Genomic DNA, 17627 nt, shown 5'->3' with positions numbered 1-17627 from the left:
TATATATATATATATATATATATATATATATATATATATATATATATATATATATATATATATATTTAATTATAAATTGAGAGCATATATTGTTAGGTGCTTATAATCTAGGACCAGCAGAACAGAGGAGCACATTGTAAAACCATGTGCATGGGAATGGTGCAAGGCACTTTCAATGAAATGTCTTGGGCCACCAAAAATGCATGCAGTACATTTAACACATGGATGAAAGTGTATTCGTTCACTCTCCCTTTGTCATGCTCTCTCTCTCTTTGGCTTTCTCTTTATGGGAGATTCATATGGTGAATACAGTTGTGCAAACATGCCAGTAATGTCACTAGACAATGGACTCTGAACATTGCATTCACCCCAAACTTTTCTATAAAGCCACTACAGAAAATCTATTCAGACCAATGCATTAACCCCACACATGCCAGTTACATTACTGAAGAACATGAATAATGAGCACCTCATGGCCAGACATGCCATTAAGATTACAGCTGAAATTGAATTCATTACCTTGATATTGAGCCAACCCTGAATTTGGCCAGGAGGAAATATGCTCCTTTTTAATTCAGAGAAGAACTGAAGACATGAAAATGAATGAGAGGGATAACCTTTAAATGAGTGAATGCTAAGATATAGTGAAACATAAAGGACAATACGTTGAAAAATGTGAAGGGTGCACAACACTTTGACCTGGCATATAATTCGTATTGTCATATGCTTCTCCTGAACTATTTTACATGCTTTTAAATGATTTTTAGCATAGGGCTACCCATGTTAGTGCTCCTGTAACACTTGTGGTGCAGTGTGCTGTTTATTCAAATACACAGACAACTTGTTCTGCCAAGATATTAAATAACTACTGAAGCAAGCTCAGACTTCTATAATTCTACCAACCTTTTTTTACCAACCTGACATTTCATATAAAGGAACTTATTTAAAAGCTATACTGATGCATGTAGCACAGGATAATGATAAACCATGGGACACTTGTCATAAGCTCATTTGAGAAAATAACATCAACTGTGACTTACAGCAATGTGGCACACATCCAGAAATCCCCCCTGTGTCTCTGTTAAATGACCCTCTTTGCTAAAGCAATAGATTGGTAGATCAGAGATGAGCTACAACTCATAAGAAATGTTGAACTGAAGAAAGTCTGACAGCGAGAGATTCATCTTGGCATGTTTTGTAAAGTTTTCCCCTAAGTGCTGAATCAATTCAAAATACACATTTTGCACAAAGTGAAATTGACCTACAAATGATCAGCAAGGGAGGAAATTTGCTGAGCCTCTGGTTTCCCATAAAGCATTTACAGTGTGCCGGGATTTGCTAAAGTCCTTTCAGTATATTGTCTCTCTGTCTGGCACTGCTTATTGTTTATGTGAATGTCAGTTCAGTAGGTTGAATTCAGCAGTCCACTTTGAAACCTCTTCTTCCATTTGTTGGAAGGCTATAGCTTTCATTTACAAGGGGAAAAGGCATAGGGTGCTAAAAACTTAGGGGAAAATGTTTGCAGTGAAAGCGTTGTCAAATGGCCACAGTGTGGGTTCACCAGAAATAACGACCTTTTCCAGAAGAATAAAAATAGAAAGCAGTAAAAAAAAAAATAAAGGCAAATTTGTGAAGGTGAACTGACTCTTCAAGCTATTTTATTTTATATGAGAAGTATGTCTTCCAAATGAAATAAAGAATAAACCTAGAGACAAGAGGTTGTATTTATAAAGGTGGTCTAAAAAACAGCATGGAAAAGTGTACCTATCCAGAAGTAAAAAAACCTGTCTGGTTCATAAAATGGCATTGGAAATGTGTGCAGTTTACTCCGTTTAACACCGTAATATGCCAGTTTGTAAGTTTTAGCTTTTTTTGTTCAAAATCATTTCAATGGACTTCACAAAGCCTATTTAGGTGTAAAACATAAATATTTCCCCCAGGTTTAAAATTTGGTGCTTCTTTTTCTGTCCAGTTATTGGGTTAGGTGCAACCGGTGCAAAGCAAGCATGTTTCCATTCATTAAAATGCCATACACCATGCTGCTGCATCCATAGTGCTTAGAAATAGGAATGAGGTTTGAGGAGGAGCATTCAGAGGCAAAAGGGAATTCTGTGCATAGTCATTGATAAAGCATACCATACATAAATTTTGTTCATTACACCAGTGCAGAAACATTTTGTCCAGTGAAATACAGAACAGTTAAAAGAAGTGTAATGGTAAAGTATGCCCATGAAATTTGAATAAATTGATATTAAACGGTGTTAATACCCTACCTTATAGAAGAATCAAAGAACAAAAAGGAAATGGGCCCTACCCAAAAAGCAATCAAGGAGGCACGTGAGAAAGAACTTTTACAGGAAGGAGTAGCGCCATACAGCCCAGAGAAAGACCCAAACAAACAGATTGGGAAGAGGCATCCAAAGGTAGGAAATTTTATATACTAAAACAATTTACAATATATTCTGATTTTGCTTTGACAACACTGAACAACTTATGTTGGCAAATCCAAGGCTTGTTCGGCTATCTTTGAATTGCTAGGAAAAGTGCTCAAGTCCTGGAATTGCCTTTTTGTCTTGGGTTTATTTCACTGAATTATACTTGTGTGCACATACAAGTATACTGGATGCAGGGGACATGGGATGGTGGGTTGAAAGAATTCATAAGGCTGGTTATAATGTTACTGGTTATAATGTATTAGGGGTTTAAGGAGGTGAGCAATCTAATGTTCTCAGTGGCTTCAGGCTGACTGTAATACTGCCCTCTACCAGCTATGGGGGAAATATATGATTATAAAAAGTGTTATGTTAGATCAAGTATGGTAGGGTGGGGTTCACATCCAGCATGTGCACAAGACCTCTCTTAGTCTTATTATTCAGCAATAACCTTTGGGACATCAAGTTTAGGAACCAATACTAAGGTAAGAAGGACAAAAGTGACACACAGCTGTTCAATGAGACTGACTTTAAAGCACACATGGAATTGGCATAGCTTTGCAATTTCCTTTTTTTGGGAGTGCAGTAAAAGGGGTTAACGCAAAGCAACCATCTTATTAGAAGAACAGTAGTAGATATTACAAGTCACCTTTATTATGTGTAGTTTAACAGGCCAAGTTCAAGTGGAATGTTTAGACTCTTGATAAAAAGAGTGATATTTTGCCAACCTCGCCAAGTGGGAGACTCTATATGGCCAGCATTATCCTCATCTTCTAGTGAAAAGCTGGCCAGGGGGCAAATTCACTAACCGGCAAAAATGCACCAGCGATGGCTTTGTGCACATTGCAACACATCGCCAGGCATAAATTTGCCTGGACAACGCTAATTCACGAAGATCTGAACTTGTGCACAGGGTTACGAACGCTGGCAAAGTTGCTCTAGCGAAAATAGGCTCAGCAGTTCGAAGTTACTCTAGCGTTGGCTAATTTGCATACGGCGTGCAGTTAACGTACAATGGCCATATGTGCTGCAGCAAATACATTACACTACACAAGGCTAGGGAACTGAAATACAATTTATATCGAGCTGTTCTATTGCCCTACACATGTGGTCACAGTTTAGTTTAGGTGCCATATGTTATCAAATGTAGGTGGGAAGGAGAGTACCCAAAAAAAAAAAAATTTTGATCGAAGATGCCAGCATTTTTTGGGACTTAGAAAAATGTTCAACTTTTTTTTGAGGAACTCCTATCTAATCTATTGCATTTCGCCTGGTTTGAGGTGGCGAAGGCAAGTCTGGCGATAGAGGTAACAGTCAGTAAAATCAAAAACTTGCGTAGTAGCGCTCTTTCGCCAGAGAACATTTGCCTGGCGCTATAGTGTGAAGTTGCGCCAGAGTCTATCTACTTGGCGAAATTACACCAGTGAAATTACGCCAGCGTTAGCCACTTCGCCCTTTAGTAAATTTCCCCCCCAGGACTACTACAAATCTGAACTGTTACAACTGCTACGATGGTCCATAGCCTCCCATATGTAATGTTTCTTTGACAAATCTCACTAATGACTAAATGTGTCATATTGCTCAGCAGCGGTTTTACATTTAGTACCACTGGACAAAATACATGCTGTGGCATTACCAGCTAATCTAAAAGGTCTCAGATTGATAAGGATTGCAAGTGAAGGGAAACTGTGACCAGCAGCTGAGACGGCAGCTTTTCTCCAAGGGCAGTCTGTCTCTTCATTTTCTCCTGCCAAGCAAAAGCTGACATTTCATTTAAAGTGCAGCCACTTATTGATGTATCACCCACTACAGTGTCATTCTCAAAGTGTATGAGAGTTTCTGCATGTGAAATCCATTTATTGGGCTTTAACTTATTACACCTGTTTTTGACATTAACCCATTAAGCACACTCTGCTTGGAAATATCAATCTCTGCAACATCCGACTGATACTGAGCAGTTATGGATTTAAAAATTTATAAATGGGGAAAAAATCTCTGATATAGTGTAATTTGTTTCTCTTGAGAAGTTTTAAGCACACCAGCTAGTTCTCTACATTTTAACATCTCTACTATATAAATAGTAAAAACATATTGCAAAATAGGTTATGCTCTATGGCAGGAAAATGTGTGCTTTGGTTTGTTGCCCTTTAACTTTGTTAGAGTCCCTTTAATTCATTCAGCTATTAACATTTTAATTCCTTTATCAGTAATTGACGATTAATGGATGCAGTGTTTTATATAATGGTAAATTACAGTGAAAAATCTATTTCCTATATAACAAGTTTGCAAGCTATATGCTTTCCGTCAGCTGTAAACGTGAATAAAACAGTATAATTCATAATACATAAAGTTTAGTTCTGTAGAGATTTACTGTGTGAAGGTTTGTGGGGCCAAATGGCTGTCCGTCTCACACCTTTTGTGCTTCAGTTAAAATTAGGTCATATGAACGGTCAGACATGGAAGAGTAGCAAATATACAATGTAGGAAATTACATACTGTCTATTGTATAATAAAAGGTTTTCAAAAATCACCAATAAGTACCATGACCATGGTCATGGAACTCCCTGGTGTCTTCTGTGATCCACATATTTTAAATACAAATATCAATAAACAATGTAACACAATAGACACAACTACACACTGATTATAATTAATCATTTCACTAAGTAACATTTATGTAAATTAGTGGTGCACCGAATCCAGGATTTGTTTCGGGATTCGGCCAAGATTCAGCCTTTTTCTGAGTCCAAAAAATCGCATAACTTTTCCACACACAAACAAGGAAGTCAAAAACATTTACTCTTTTTTTACTTTATATTTCTTGTGTATTATATGTTAATATTTTATACTGTAACAGAACAATAAGAAGGCTTGAGCCCCCTTCCAGTATCTTGTTACTGTATCTGGTTATTTGCATGTTGTTACAGAAGATAACTGTGAAGCATTTGGGGAGATGTGGATGCAATGTAAATTTACATTGAGGGGTTGATCAGCTCTTTCCAGTTTTCTCCATCAGTGCAAAAATATACTTATAAGAGATCTTGTATTCATGAACAGTACAGCTCCAAAGCACAAGATAAAAATAAGACTCGTTCATAGAGCATTCGGCATCAAATTTACTAAGATAATTTAGTGTTTTCTTTAACGGTGCATATACTATAAAAAGCATGTTTTATTGCAACCAATTGAAATTAAATACTAATAGGTGTAGAATTATATACTGGTGTTATCAAAGTATTTCTTAACTGGATTAATCAGCAGCCATGTTCTAAAAGGAGTACTGAGGGAGACCATTGCATACGATAATTACAAATAAATCAATAATTAATGTTTTAGAGATGTGCTAATAGGTTCATTAGTGTGATTCACTGTCACTTCCAGGCAGCATTGGCTTATAAATGTAATTGGACTGATTACAGTCTGTTTACAGATTCTTATAAACCGTTCTGAATTATAGTATTGAAATGATGTTGCAAGCCATTTGTAAACTGCTGTAATCTAGCATGCTCTTTCTTTAAGGCTGTCAGTGGTCATATACTTCATTAGTGTTTATGGAAAGATGGAACATTAAAACCTCAATAAGTAAATTGCAGGACTGTATCTTCCTATTCTATTTCTTCATATAAAATGCTGCCCTGCCTGATATTCTTTACCAATTGTTTTAAACCAGGAGTGCCCATACTTTACTAATGCGGGTCTACTTTTAGTGATGTTGTCCCATTAGGATCTACATCCATAAAAGTATTGTTAGCATTCTGTTCCATGGAAAATATTATTTCAATTTTGATTGATGAGAAAATGTATATTGCTATATTTAACAAACAATTATTTATTAACATAATAAATATCTGAATGAAAAGCATGAAACGGGAGAGGGATTTAGACAAATTGTTTGTTGACACTGTCTTTAGATCTACTGATCACCAGCTAAAGGTCTACTGGTAGATCTCGATCTACCTTTTAGGTTCCCCTGTTTTAAACCAAATCCTGCGACTTAAACAGACAGTAGTAGAGGCAGTAATAACACAAGTTATGATTTTCATACTGCTCGCTTCCGGAAGTGCACAATTTGCTTCTCCACAGCTAAGGCCATATTATAGAGAGTCTGAGGAATAAGTTATATTGCTGCTATAATGTTAATTAAAAAGGAAAAAATAGATGTAAGCAATGTACAATCATTATAAGGGGTTTTACAGTTCCTCTTAATCTTGCTAAAGCTTGCAAAAATACTTAGGGTTTAGTTCTCCTTTAACTGTGGTGGTTAATGTACTGAACTCATAGGCTACCACCCACAAATTTGGCTCTTTACAGTCATTGCAGCTGTTGCACGTGCATTGTAATGGATTTAAGAGGTACAGTAGGAAGGCTCACTTTGCATGTGAAATACAAAGGGACATGTTTATCAAATGGTAAAAGCATACCTTGCCATAGTTTACTTTGTCTATTTACTTGCATAGGATTTATAGGGGCATATTTATCAATGGGTAAAAAAATCGAAATAATTATTGTGAACCGTGGTTAACTCTATCTATATGTTCACAATAGTAGGGAACAGACTCACCCAAACTCCCCTTACAATATTCTCCAGAGGGACTGATGAGAACCAGGTGTGCCCACAATTATTAAGGACCCTTCAGCTGCAGCATCCAATATATGAGAAAAAGGATGGCACACTGCCTCTTGAAGTAAAAGTAGCTATTTATTCAACCATTAAAAATTTGTAAGGTTCAACCATTAACACATTTTTATTGGTTGAATAAACAGTTAACTTTTACTTCAAAAGGAGGTGTGGCATCCTTTTTCTCATATATTGTAACTCTATTTATATTCTAATTCTCCACATCAGATTCAACCAAATGCCAAACTCAATCTGAATCAAAGGCTTGAATATGAGGCTTTGGGTGTGGTACAGCTGAATCCTTATTCGGCAAGTACTGAGATTTGGCAGAATTCTGAACTGCATTCAGGATATATAACAAAGAATAAACAGACAAAGAAGAGAAAAATGTAAGCAAGACAAACTGTGAAGGGTCGATATTTTGTGCAATGCATCTCCTCTGAGATCTTTTATAGGGGAAACATAAATTGCAGCTCACATGACCGTTAAGGATTGCTACAGGATTAATTACCCAATTATCGACCATTTTTTTGAGCTAAGCTTGGTATGTTTTAGTAATGGTTATGAATTGATGGTAATCTTTCTGGATAATCAATATGCAATTTTGTTTCTTTGGAACAACAACAACAAAATATCCTTAGTGAATCATTTCCCTTCTAAAGGTGTATGAGTTCAGTTCCAGTAGATTTACAGTCCTTACCTTACTACGCCTAAATCTAATTGCTATATTATACTTCAGAGTTTCAAAATACAGCACCTGCTAGCATTTAGAGTTGAATTATTACACTTCTGTCAAGGCTATCAATGGAGATTCTACACAGCACGAAGATTTGTTCCTTCTTTAAATTGTGAAGGCCTGTTCAGGGCAATATAGGTTTCAGAACACTGTATTTTTACTAGTTTTAGTAATTAGGTGAATGTGTTGCACAAGTGCAGAAGATATTTTCTTTTCCCTGTTACCTTACTTTGTACAACACTTTGTTTCTTATTTCTGTTAACCTAGAAATAAGGGGAAGGGGGCGCAGTTTGCTCCTTTAAGGAAATATTCAATCATGGATTTATTATGCAAACTCAATTGTGCTTACACTCTTCCACCTATTATAGTTCTCGGGCTCTTGCTTATGCCTTTAACAGCCGCCTTTTATCTCGGGAGGAGACCTCGGCTAATCGGATGCCGCCAGGTCTTAAGAGAGGTGCCAAGCAAAAGGTTCTGGACGAGCAAAGGGGCATGACATTAAAGCGCAAGTCTTTTGGGTAGAAGGTCACAGTACAAGGCGTAGGCAGAAGGCGTAATCGGTCAGGGCAGTCAGATTACAAGCGGAGTCAGACAGGCAAGAGTCAAACAGGAGATCAATCAGAAGGGATTTGGATACAGAAAAGAGTAGGTTACCAGGCAGGGTCAGGATTTTAGATGTCAGGATTGTCAAAAAACAGGCAGGGGTCACAACAGGAATCAGAATCAGGCAGGAATAAACTCAGAAAGGCACCAGGAACTGAATAGGGATGAACCTATAACATGCAGTGAGAAAATCCAAAATGTGCCTTTAAATACATTTAAATTTCACGCCATTGCGCGCTGACTTAATCACGCCAGTGCCAATGCGCCTACAACAACTGGGAGTGCATGCCGCACGCGCCCTAAGGCAGAAGATTATCGGTAGGCAAAGAGGCAGCACCACGCGGAGGGCGTCCCCGCCGGCCCACTGGACCACCAGGGTGAGTGCCTCTTACAATAGACCATAGATGTTGCTCTCCTGTTTCAAAAAATGCAATTTTAGAGAGCCAGTTAATATTACATCTATCTGAATATAGGGCCTTCATGATTTCCCTTCCTTCTCTTCTATATAAATCAGTATCTATGAAACGCATTAATTAGCGGAGGGTCTTGTCTAGCCAATAGGATTGGTGGATATAGACACTTGTCTTATCTGTGCACATCTGAGGCTCTTGTGTGTTAATGTTGCCTCTAAACAGTCTTAATTTTGTCTCTCACCAAGGCTGGATTCCATTTAAAGTAATAGAGTGTAAATTCTAGTGTGCATATACCAACAGATGGCCATCCAGTTCAGTAAAAAAATCACTATATTATATGACTAGCTCAGGGTGTTGAGCTAGTTATCTGAATTACTACCAATAAAGTACCAAGAATGAAATCAACACTGCTATAGTACTGATGCATTCATCTAATGAAGTATAAATTTATTTAAATCCTTGTCTAAGAATGATTTTTACTTCACTAGACTAAGTTAGACAAAGCTAATGGCTATTATTCAATTGGGTAGGTTTTGCAAGACGGCACAAAAAAGCACAGTGGCACACACCTTTCTCTTGATGGGCCAAAGAGAGCCCTAAATAATTTATTAGCTGATTACAGGGAAAACCATCAGGAAGAGGAGCTTTTTGGTGTGTTAAGCACCAATGCTTCGTGGGATGTGTTAAGTGTGCTCGAGAAAATATTCTAACATAGGCTTCAATGAGTCTGAAACATTAAGGGGCCGATTCACTAACTTCGAGTGAAGGATTCGAAGTAAAAAAACTTCGAATTTCGAAGTGTTTTTTTTGGGCTACTTCGACCATCGAATGGGCTACTACGACCTTCGACTACGACTTTGAATCGAACTATTCGAACTAAAAATCATTCGACCATTCGATAGTCGAAGTACTGTCTCTTTAAGAAAAAACTTCGACCCCCTAGTTCGCCATCTAAAAGCTACCGAACTCAATGTTAGCCTATGGGGAAGGTCCCCATAGGCTTGGCTAGCTTTTTTTGATCGAAGGATATTCCTTCGATCGTTGGATTTAAATCCTTCGATCGTTCGATCGCACTATTTGCGCTAAAGTCCTTCGACTACGATATTCGAAGTCGAAGGATTTTAATTCCCAGTCGAATATCGAGGGTTAATTAACCCTCGATATTCGACCCTTTGTGAATCGGCCCCTAACTGTGATATGTCCTCATGCTGTTACTGAATAATAGAATGCTTTTTTCCTTCTGGTAAAAAAAAATATGCAAACCTTGTCACATGCCATGTTGTTTTCCCCCCAAAATGTTTGCATTCCTCCTTTCCTAATTTTAAGAGTCAGTGTAAAATTGAGTTAGTTAGCGTGAACTTTTCATACATCTCTAATAGTGCTCCAGAATAATCTGTTTTTCAAACATACAAGGCTTCATTTACAAGGTGCCCTGTACTTTGTAGTATAGTTTCAGTTCTCTATGCTGCCTGTATGCTGTAGTGATGTGTTCATGGCAAGTGGATAGGACAGGTCTGCCTGGCACCCTCTGGTGCTATGCGCCACACCTTACTCTAGATTTTTTATCTGGCAGTGGTTGCAGTGCACAGAAATGACCCTTACCCAAGTCCACGATTTTGTGCCTCTAAATCAGTGATCCCCAACCAGTAGCTTGTGAGCAACGTGTTGCTCTTCAACCCCATGGATGTTGCTCCCAGTGGCCTCAAAGCAGGTGAGTTTTGAATAAGTTTTGCTTGTATAAAAACCAGGTGCACTGTCAAACAGAGCCTCAATGTAGGTTGACAATCCACATAGGACCTGCCAAATGGGCAATCACAGCACTTATTTTGAACCCCAAGAACATTTTTCATGCTAGTGTTGAGCCCCAACTCCTTTTACTTCTGAATGTTGCTCACGGGTTCAAAAGGTTGGGGATCCCTGCTCTAAATACTCCTGCACTTTTGGAAGTAAATTGGAGCTATGCTTTTGCTTTACATATACCCTCTTCAAATATTCCAGTGTTGCCTCTGCCTCCTTATTTTTTTGTAAACTGCTTTTATTATAATATTTTCAAGTCATTTAACATGATAATTCAAAAGCTATGCCAAAATTGGCTGTAACTTGTAGTATAATTTAAACAGAGTCCTTTCCCATGGTTCATAATGAAAATTACATTTATGGGAGAAGATCAGTTTCGAATAAGGACAGGAAGGAGTGGAGAATAGGTACATAATGGGTGTTTCAGTACAAGAATACACGGCCGGCAGCAATGCTGAGAAAGGCCACAACGTAGAGCTTGCACTTCTCAGTAAACATCATTTAATTCCTTTTTATGAAGTGTAAGCACCGAAACACTTGTATGCCAGGAGGTTTGAGATTGCATTATGAGAACTAATGTTTTATAATATAATGTATGCTTTTGTCTGGTTGAAAATTGCAGATAGAGGTCTGTATGAGCTTATCTTCTAAAATGCAGAAAAAGCTGCTTCTTACATTCACCAAGGTTGCACTGGGAAACACTTTTACTGTTTACTGATTATTCCCACATAAATATGGAAGCCCATATTTCTGATTGATATAATAGTTTGGCCATATCTATACAATTCAACTTCAACAAATAATGGCTGTAGTATTGTATCAGAGAGTACAATGAACTACAGTAAAATACAGCAAGGTATGATACAACAATATCTGACATAATAGTTGTAAGCCCTTTATTAAAAACAGTATTATATATAATATATCTACATGTGTTTGTGCTCTCCTCATTCATGGTTGCTTTAGTATAAAACTATAAAACACATTCAGTTTTTTTAAGGGAACATGTAAGGTTTTTGAGAATCACCCCAATCATGGTGTGAATGGTGGACAATATATAGTACCTGACCTCAGTCTAGCATATATTTGCCTTTACGTTTTTCACCTTATTGATTTCCCTATGTTTTACTTTGCTATTCCTTTGTGCTATAATCTTTTGGTCTTTTCTTTACTCACTTTTTCATCAAGTCTCTTCTCATTTACCCATTGCTCTTACCACAGCTTCTTGACATTCTCACTTTATTAATCCTCTTTCCCTAAATTTCTCTCCGTGTTCCCTATTTATTTTGCATCTTTCTTTCTTATGGGTAAGAAATTAGAATTTGCATTTCTAGACCTTTTGTCATTTTATTTTGCTATTTCTTAAGGCTCCCATTAGCGTATATGGCACAGTTCTAGAATTCTCAAAAGAAATGATTTCCTTTATTTCTGTAATAATAAAACCGTACCTTGTTCTTGATCCCAACTAAGATATAATTAATCCATGCTCGTGGCAAAGCAATCTTATTGGGTTAAATTAATGCTAAATTCATTTTTAGTAGACTTAAGGTAGCCATACACGGGCCGATAAAAGCTGCTGACAGACCGCGTCAGCAGCTTATTGGCCCGTGTATGGGGCCCCCCGAGGGGCTTCCCCAATCGAGATCTGGCCGAAAGTCGGCCAGATCTCGATTGGATGGGACTGAAAATCCCGTTTGATCGCGGCCGCATCTGTTCCCATTCGTTAGGACCACCTCAAGGTGGGCATATCGGGGAGGGATCTGCTCGTTTGGCGACATCGCCAAACGAGCGGATCTCTCCGTGTATGGCCAGCTTTAAGTTATGGAGAGCCAAATTATGGAAAGACCCCTTATATGGAAAACTAAAACTTCAAATCTAGAGCATTCTGGATAACGGGTCCCATACCTGAATTAGAATGTTGTGTAAAAGGGAGGTCATATTGTAATTTGCAGTGATTTATGTATTGTATCTGTGGATGTGTGAAGCAGCAGCAAAAATAGGACTTTTCCAAGGCACAGCTAGTCATTGTGCCAGCTTTATAACAGAACGACCTTGGGATACAGTACCCTAAACTTCACAACATGCCTTATGCAATTTATCCCAAGTGACATTCCTAAGGGAATAACCATGAATTTCCAGTCCATCTTGTCTTTTAGAAAGTAGAATGACCTCTTTAGTCCGAAAAGCATGAACACTCGGCTTCCTGTGAGGCCTGTTTTGTCTTACTTCTAAATTGTCTATTTCCTTGCTGTTGCTGCCCTAACACATTATTATTATTTTATTGATTTACCAGCTCAAGTTGGCAGCTACACATGAATTTGCTTTGACTTTTGTATGACTTTACCTTGTCATCTGTTGCCACTTCGTCTAAACTACGTACATAGTGTGATGTTCTTCTTACACAGGATGAGATAAGAGACTTGCAGCAAAATACCTTTTGTAAGTGTTTCATTACATCTCTTTAAATAATACAGAGGCACCTGCTTTGAGCATTCGGAAATATCCATGCAGAATGTGCCAAGTGCAATCCAATTAGGTGGCAAACAATTTCTTGCTCACAAAAGATAGCAGTGTAAGTGTGATTATATCAGGACTTGTTGAAGATAACATACCTCAATGTAATTTTCTTTATAGAAAGAAGGAAGAGAGACCGAAAAGACATGTCATTATGATTGATGATAATACATAAGATGAAAGCTTTCTTTTTTCATCGAGAAGGCATGTTTCATCTATAGCTCAGTAATAGTACTTTAAAAAGACATTCATTAAAAGGGATTTTGGAGGGATTATTTTAAATATGGCATAACAGCCTAAAACAGCCTTTTTTTTTTTTTTTGCTTTGCTGTTTCAATTATATTAATATCAACATATAATCATATTTAAAATAGTGAAAGCTTAGCTTATAGAACTAACTACTGCAACAGTCTAAGCTGCAGATGGAATTGCAATTATTTGAGGTATTTTTTTTTTTTTGTCTTTTTAGACTGCAGGAAGGTAAAATAGTTGAACGGTGTAGGTAGGGAAATGTATAATAATTCAAGAAACCATACTTATTAGTCGTGTTTAATGACAAAGCTTCTTGACAGTGTTTCAATACTTAAAGTTGAGCTGCTGGAGAGGCTTTGATCATGGCTTCATAGAAGATCTGTGTTGCAAAACCCTTTCTAGCACCATAATAGCAAAGTTTGCTCCATTTTGTGAATGCTCCCCATGACAGGTAATTAAGGCCTGATAAACTGTAATAACAAACAGAACATTTCTATATGTCTGTGAACCCTCTTAACCTAGTTTGTTAGAGTTGTAGCACATTTGTTATACAGACACTCTGTAAAATAGGTTTGGAATTGAAAGATTCCCTTTACTGAAGAAATGCTATCAAACCAATCTCACACCATTATCCTTCCCCATTATGGATTCCTGTTTTGTTAAAGAACTTTCAGCAAGCTAAAATCTTTATAATTTTCTAGTTGATTTCCAATGAAATAATGTTGCTATTGCTCTCTGCTATCCTGGGTAACCTTATGGTTACTCATTGCCATATCTCTGTGTGATAACCGACATCCTCTTACTAGATTATCCAAGAAATAACACAAACAGAATAACTGGGGCTCAACCTTAATGTTAATAAAATAATCTATAGTTCATAGGTCAAATAATCTTGAAGTTACAGAAACCAGGTTAACCACAAATAGCTGGTATTGAACATGCAATACATATACCTTTCTTAGATAGATTTGGTGCTTGTCCTCTGAAGTGTAATTTTTCCATACCATAGTTTCTAATCAATGGACTGTGCATAATACAACATGCAGTAAGATGGGAAACTACATTAGAGGACTACTGTTTACTGCTGATCTCCAGCTTTTCTTTTCATTTAATGCCAAAACATTCAGGAAATAAAGTTATATTGTATGGGTCATCAACTGACACCTCAAGCTATTCTTTACATTCTCTTCTCCAGGTGCAATGACATTGCGATGGAAACAACTAAAGCGCACACTGGGAAACAAATGGTTAATGGCCAGCAAAACAGATATAAAAAGAGGGGATAACAACAGAAAATTGTCATGAAGATTGAGAGAGAGGGGGAGACAGAAAAAATACTCACAGTGGAGGAAGGAAGAACAATACTTAAGAGAGCTACGGTTAGACATTCCAAGACACACTTTATACTCCTTGATTTATGAAAATATGGAAACAACTTATCATAAATCCTTAGAAATTGGGCGAAGTTTCATAATATAATGTACTGTCTTGCTCTTAACTCTTAAAAGGGTTCACCAGATTTGAAGCATTTTAAACAATTATCTTTGCAATCTATGAAACTATTCTTTGAACAAGTCTTGTTGAAAAGTATGAGACACATCTTTGTGCAATGTTGGAGCAATGAAATTATAAGAACATTTTCAAAAGTTTTTTCCTGATCTTTATAAACTAGAAGAACAGAAAAACTTTGTTTAAAAAAAAAAAAAAGTAGCCTTCAGGAAACACAACAAATCAACATATGTGATGCCTGACAAGACAAAAATAAATGTAAACCTTGCAATATACTTTGTATTCTCCAGAGACTGAGCATAGATCAGTAAAAGTCATTTTAAATATTTCTCTGTAACGATTGCTAAGAAAATATGTCTCCAGTGTGCAATTGAAACTACAGTGTGCGGAGATGATTAAGAGTGGCCAGTGCACGTAGCTTCTTTCCATCATGATGTGACTTCTAATATTCATGTTTACCACACTGCTAATGTACCAGTTCCATCATACAGACAAGACCGAAATCTCTCCCAGGGTGCATACTAGACAAAGTGTCCTGGAGCTGAGTATTTTAATCTGTTTGCTGGAAAAAGTGTCATTCCCCACCCTGGACGTTTTTCTGGTTCTAGAGAAACTACATTGGTTACTGTTGATGGTACAGTACTTTTACAAAATAGAATTCCATAAAAGGTAAATAAATAACAAAAAGACATCATAAAGAATGTAGAGCTGAAATTTGACAAAAAAAAACAAGCTTTTGTCTTAAAAAGATAGGTAAGCAAAAAAGTGTTGGGGAGAGATGAGATTTGTTAAGTGTTCTTGGAATATGCATTTCCAGTTCAGTGAGCAGAAATGTTCTGATTATCTCATTCTGTTACCAATAATTTATTTCAGTGCTGTGAGGTTCTTCCTAATGTAATGGATGCTTTGCAGGAGAATAAGTAGGGCCTGCCTTTTAAATTTTCTATGTATATCTCCTACTGTCAAGGGTCACAATAAAGGATCTAACTCTCAGTATCTGTAATTTTTTTAGAAACCGCTCTGTAGAATTTTGTTTTGTAATACTATACCATAATGTACAGTTAACTGTCAAAACTGGGTACTTTGAAAGAAATATTTGCTGCTGAAGCTTTTCTTTCAGTCTATCAGCAGTGTATTCTATAAGTGTACTCAAATAAGGGACACAAGGCAGACATGTTTATTTTATTATACCTTACATATCATAAAGTATGTTGTTGTTTTAGCATATTTTATAGTGTATAAGACCTTCATGAATTATTAAACATAAGGGGTCATTTACTTTTCCCCAGAGTGTAAGTGTGAGAGAACAGCCTTTAGTGCTCACAAGCACCCCAGGGAATTATGTGGTCTGCTTCTTGTATTAGACTGAATATCCAGCACGAGGAGCAGACTGCAGCAATAGGAGGTGCAGACTAGCCCTGTTCATAGCACCTACCATAGGGCAGATGGTAATAACAGGGTTCTGTTGCAGGTTGAGTTCCTTGCAGCTTCCATACTTGCACATCCAAATGACATGCAAGTAAGGGGGTGAGAATAGAAGGCAAAGGCAATGTGTACACAAGCGTGTGCAATGTTTTTGTTATGTGGGTTTACCTCACCTTTTCTCAACCACTTAGTTTGAGGATGATCTTTCTATAGGTAGACTCAGACCTAATTTTTATTTGTTGAAGCAGTGGAATGCTGTTACCCTGATGTGGCAGCAAAAAATAAATGGAAACAAAGTATCTAAAGGCACAGAACTGATGCAAGCAAGAAACACCTTGCACATTTAATGCGGAAGTGCAGTGCAACGTTTCGGCGTCACACCCTTTTGTCAAGCATACGGATGTGAAGTGCAATACAACATATAAAATGATGCAGTGGCAACTATTGGTTAATAGTCCCAGTTACCTAAAATCAAAAGACAATTGTATGCAAAAGTAAAGCAATTATAAGAAAAAGTAAAAAATAAAAAACATTTTTTAAATACAAACATATACAAAAAAGTTCAACACAATTTTTATCGGTTAACAAATCTTACCCTACACGATGCTGAAAAGATGGGCATTAATATCTGTCCCTGTCATAATTTGAAGAAACCTTTTTCATCTGAATAAAAGAAAGACAATATGTTTAATTATAAAAAGCATGACAGGTTGTATACTTCATTCAATCCCTTCGGCTGTCTACTGTAAACGCCATATCCAATAGCATTCCCTCTGGTGTAAAAGCCTTTTTAAATCCTGCCCTTGTTTTGGTACCACTTTTTCCAATACCTGCCAATGCAATTGTGCCACCCGATGGCCATGGGCAAAAAAATGTCTTGCCAATAGCATTTCTTTTTTCTCTTTGACCATTTCCTGTTTCCATTGGCCTTCAGGCATAGACTGAGTGGGTTCTGGTTTATAATTTCTTATGGCAGATTTATGCTCATTAAGGAATATTTTGATAGGTCTCATAGTTTGGCCAATGAATGCCATGGCGCATTGGCATTTAATCCAGTATATTACGTTGGAAGTGTCACATGTAGGGGCACATTTACTATGGGTTAATTAACCCTCGATATTCGACCATCGAAGTTAAATCCTTCGACTTCGAATATCGAAGTCAAAGGATTTACCGCAATTCGTTCGAAGGAAAAATCGTTCGATCAAACGATTAAATCCTTCAAATCGAACGATTCGAAGGATTTTAATCTATCCATCGAAGGATTTTCCTTCGATCAGAAATTACTTAGAAAGCCTATGGGGACCTTCCCCATAGGCTAACATTGG

General features: G+C 37.2%; 1 protein-coding gene across 4 annotated transcripts in view; it reads left to right on the top strand.

The window, feature by feature from the left end:
• LOC108701857 (sperm-associated antigen 16 protein) overlaps positions 1-17627 on the top strand; it is a 474505-nt gene that overhangs the window by 52284 nt on the left and 404594 nt on the right. For all 4 annotated transcript variants that reach the window (XM_041576877.1, XM_041576879.1, XM_041576876.1 and 1 more), the window contains one exon: positions 2281-2423. In XM_041576877.1, coding sequence (XP_041432811.1) covers positions 2281-2423 — 143 coding nt within the window. The remainder of the gene's footprint in view (positions 1-2280; positions 2424-17627) is intronic.

Source organism: Xenopus laevis, chromosome 9_10L (assembly GCF_017654675.1).
Source record: "Xenopus laevis strain J_2021 chromosome 9_10L, Xenopus_laevis_v10.1, whole genome shotgun sequence".
Lineage (NCBI taxonomy): Eukaryota > Metazoa > Chordata > Amphibia > Anura > Pipidae > Xenopus > Xenopus laevis.
The sequence above is the reverse complement of the archived record's forward strand: the minus strand, read 5'-3'. Positions and strand labels throughout refer to the sequence as shown.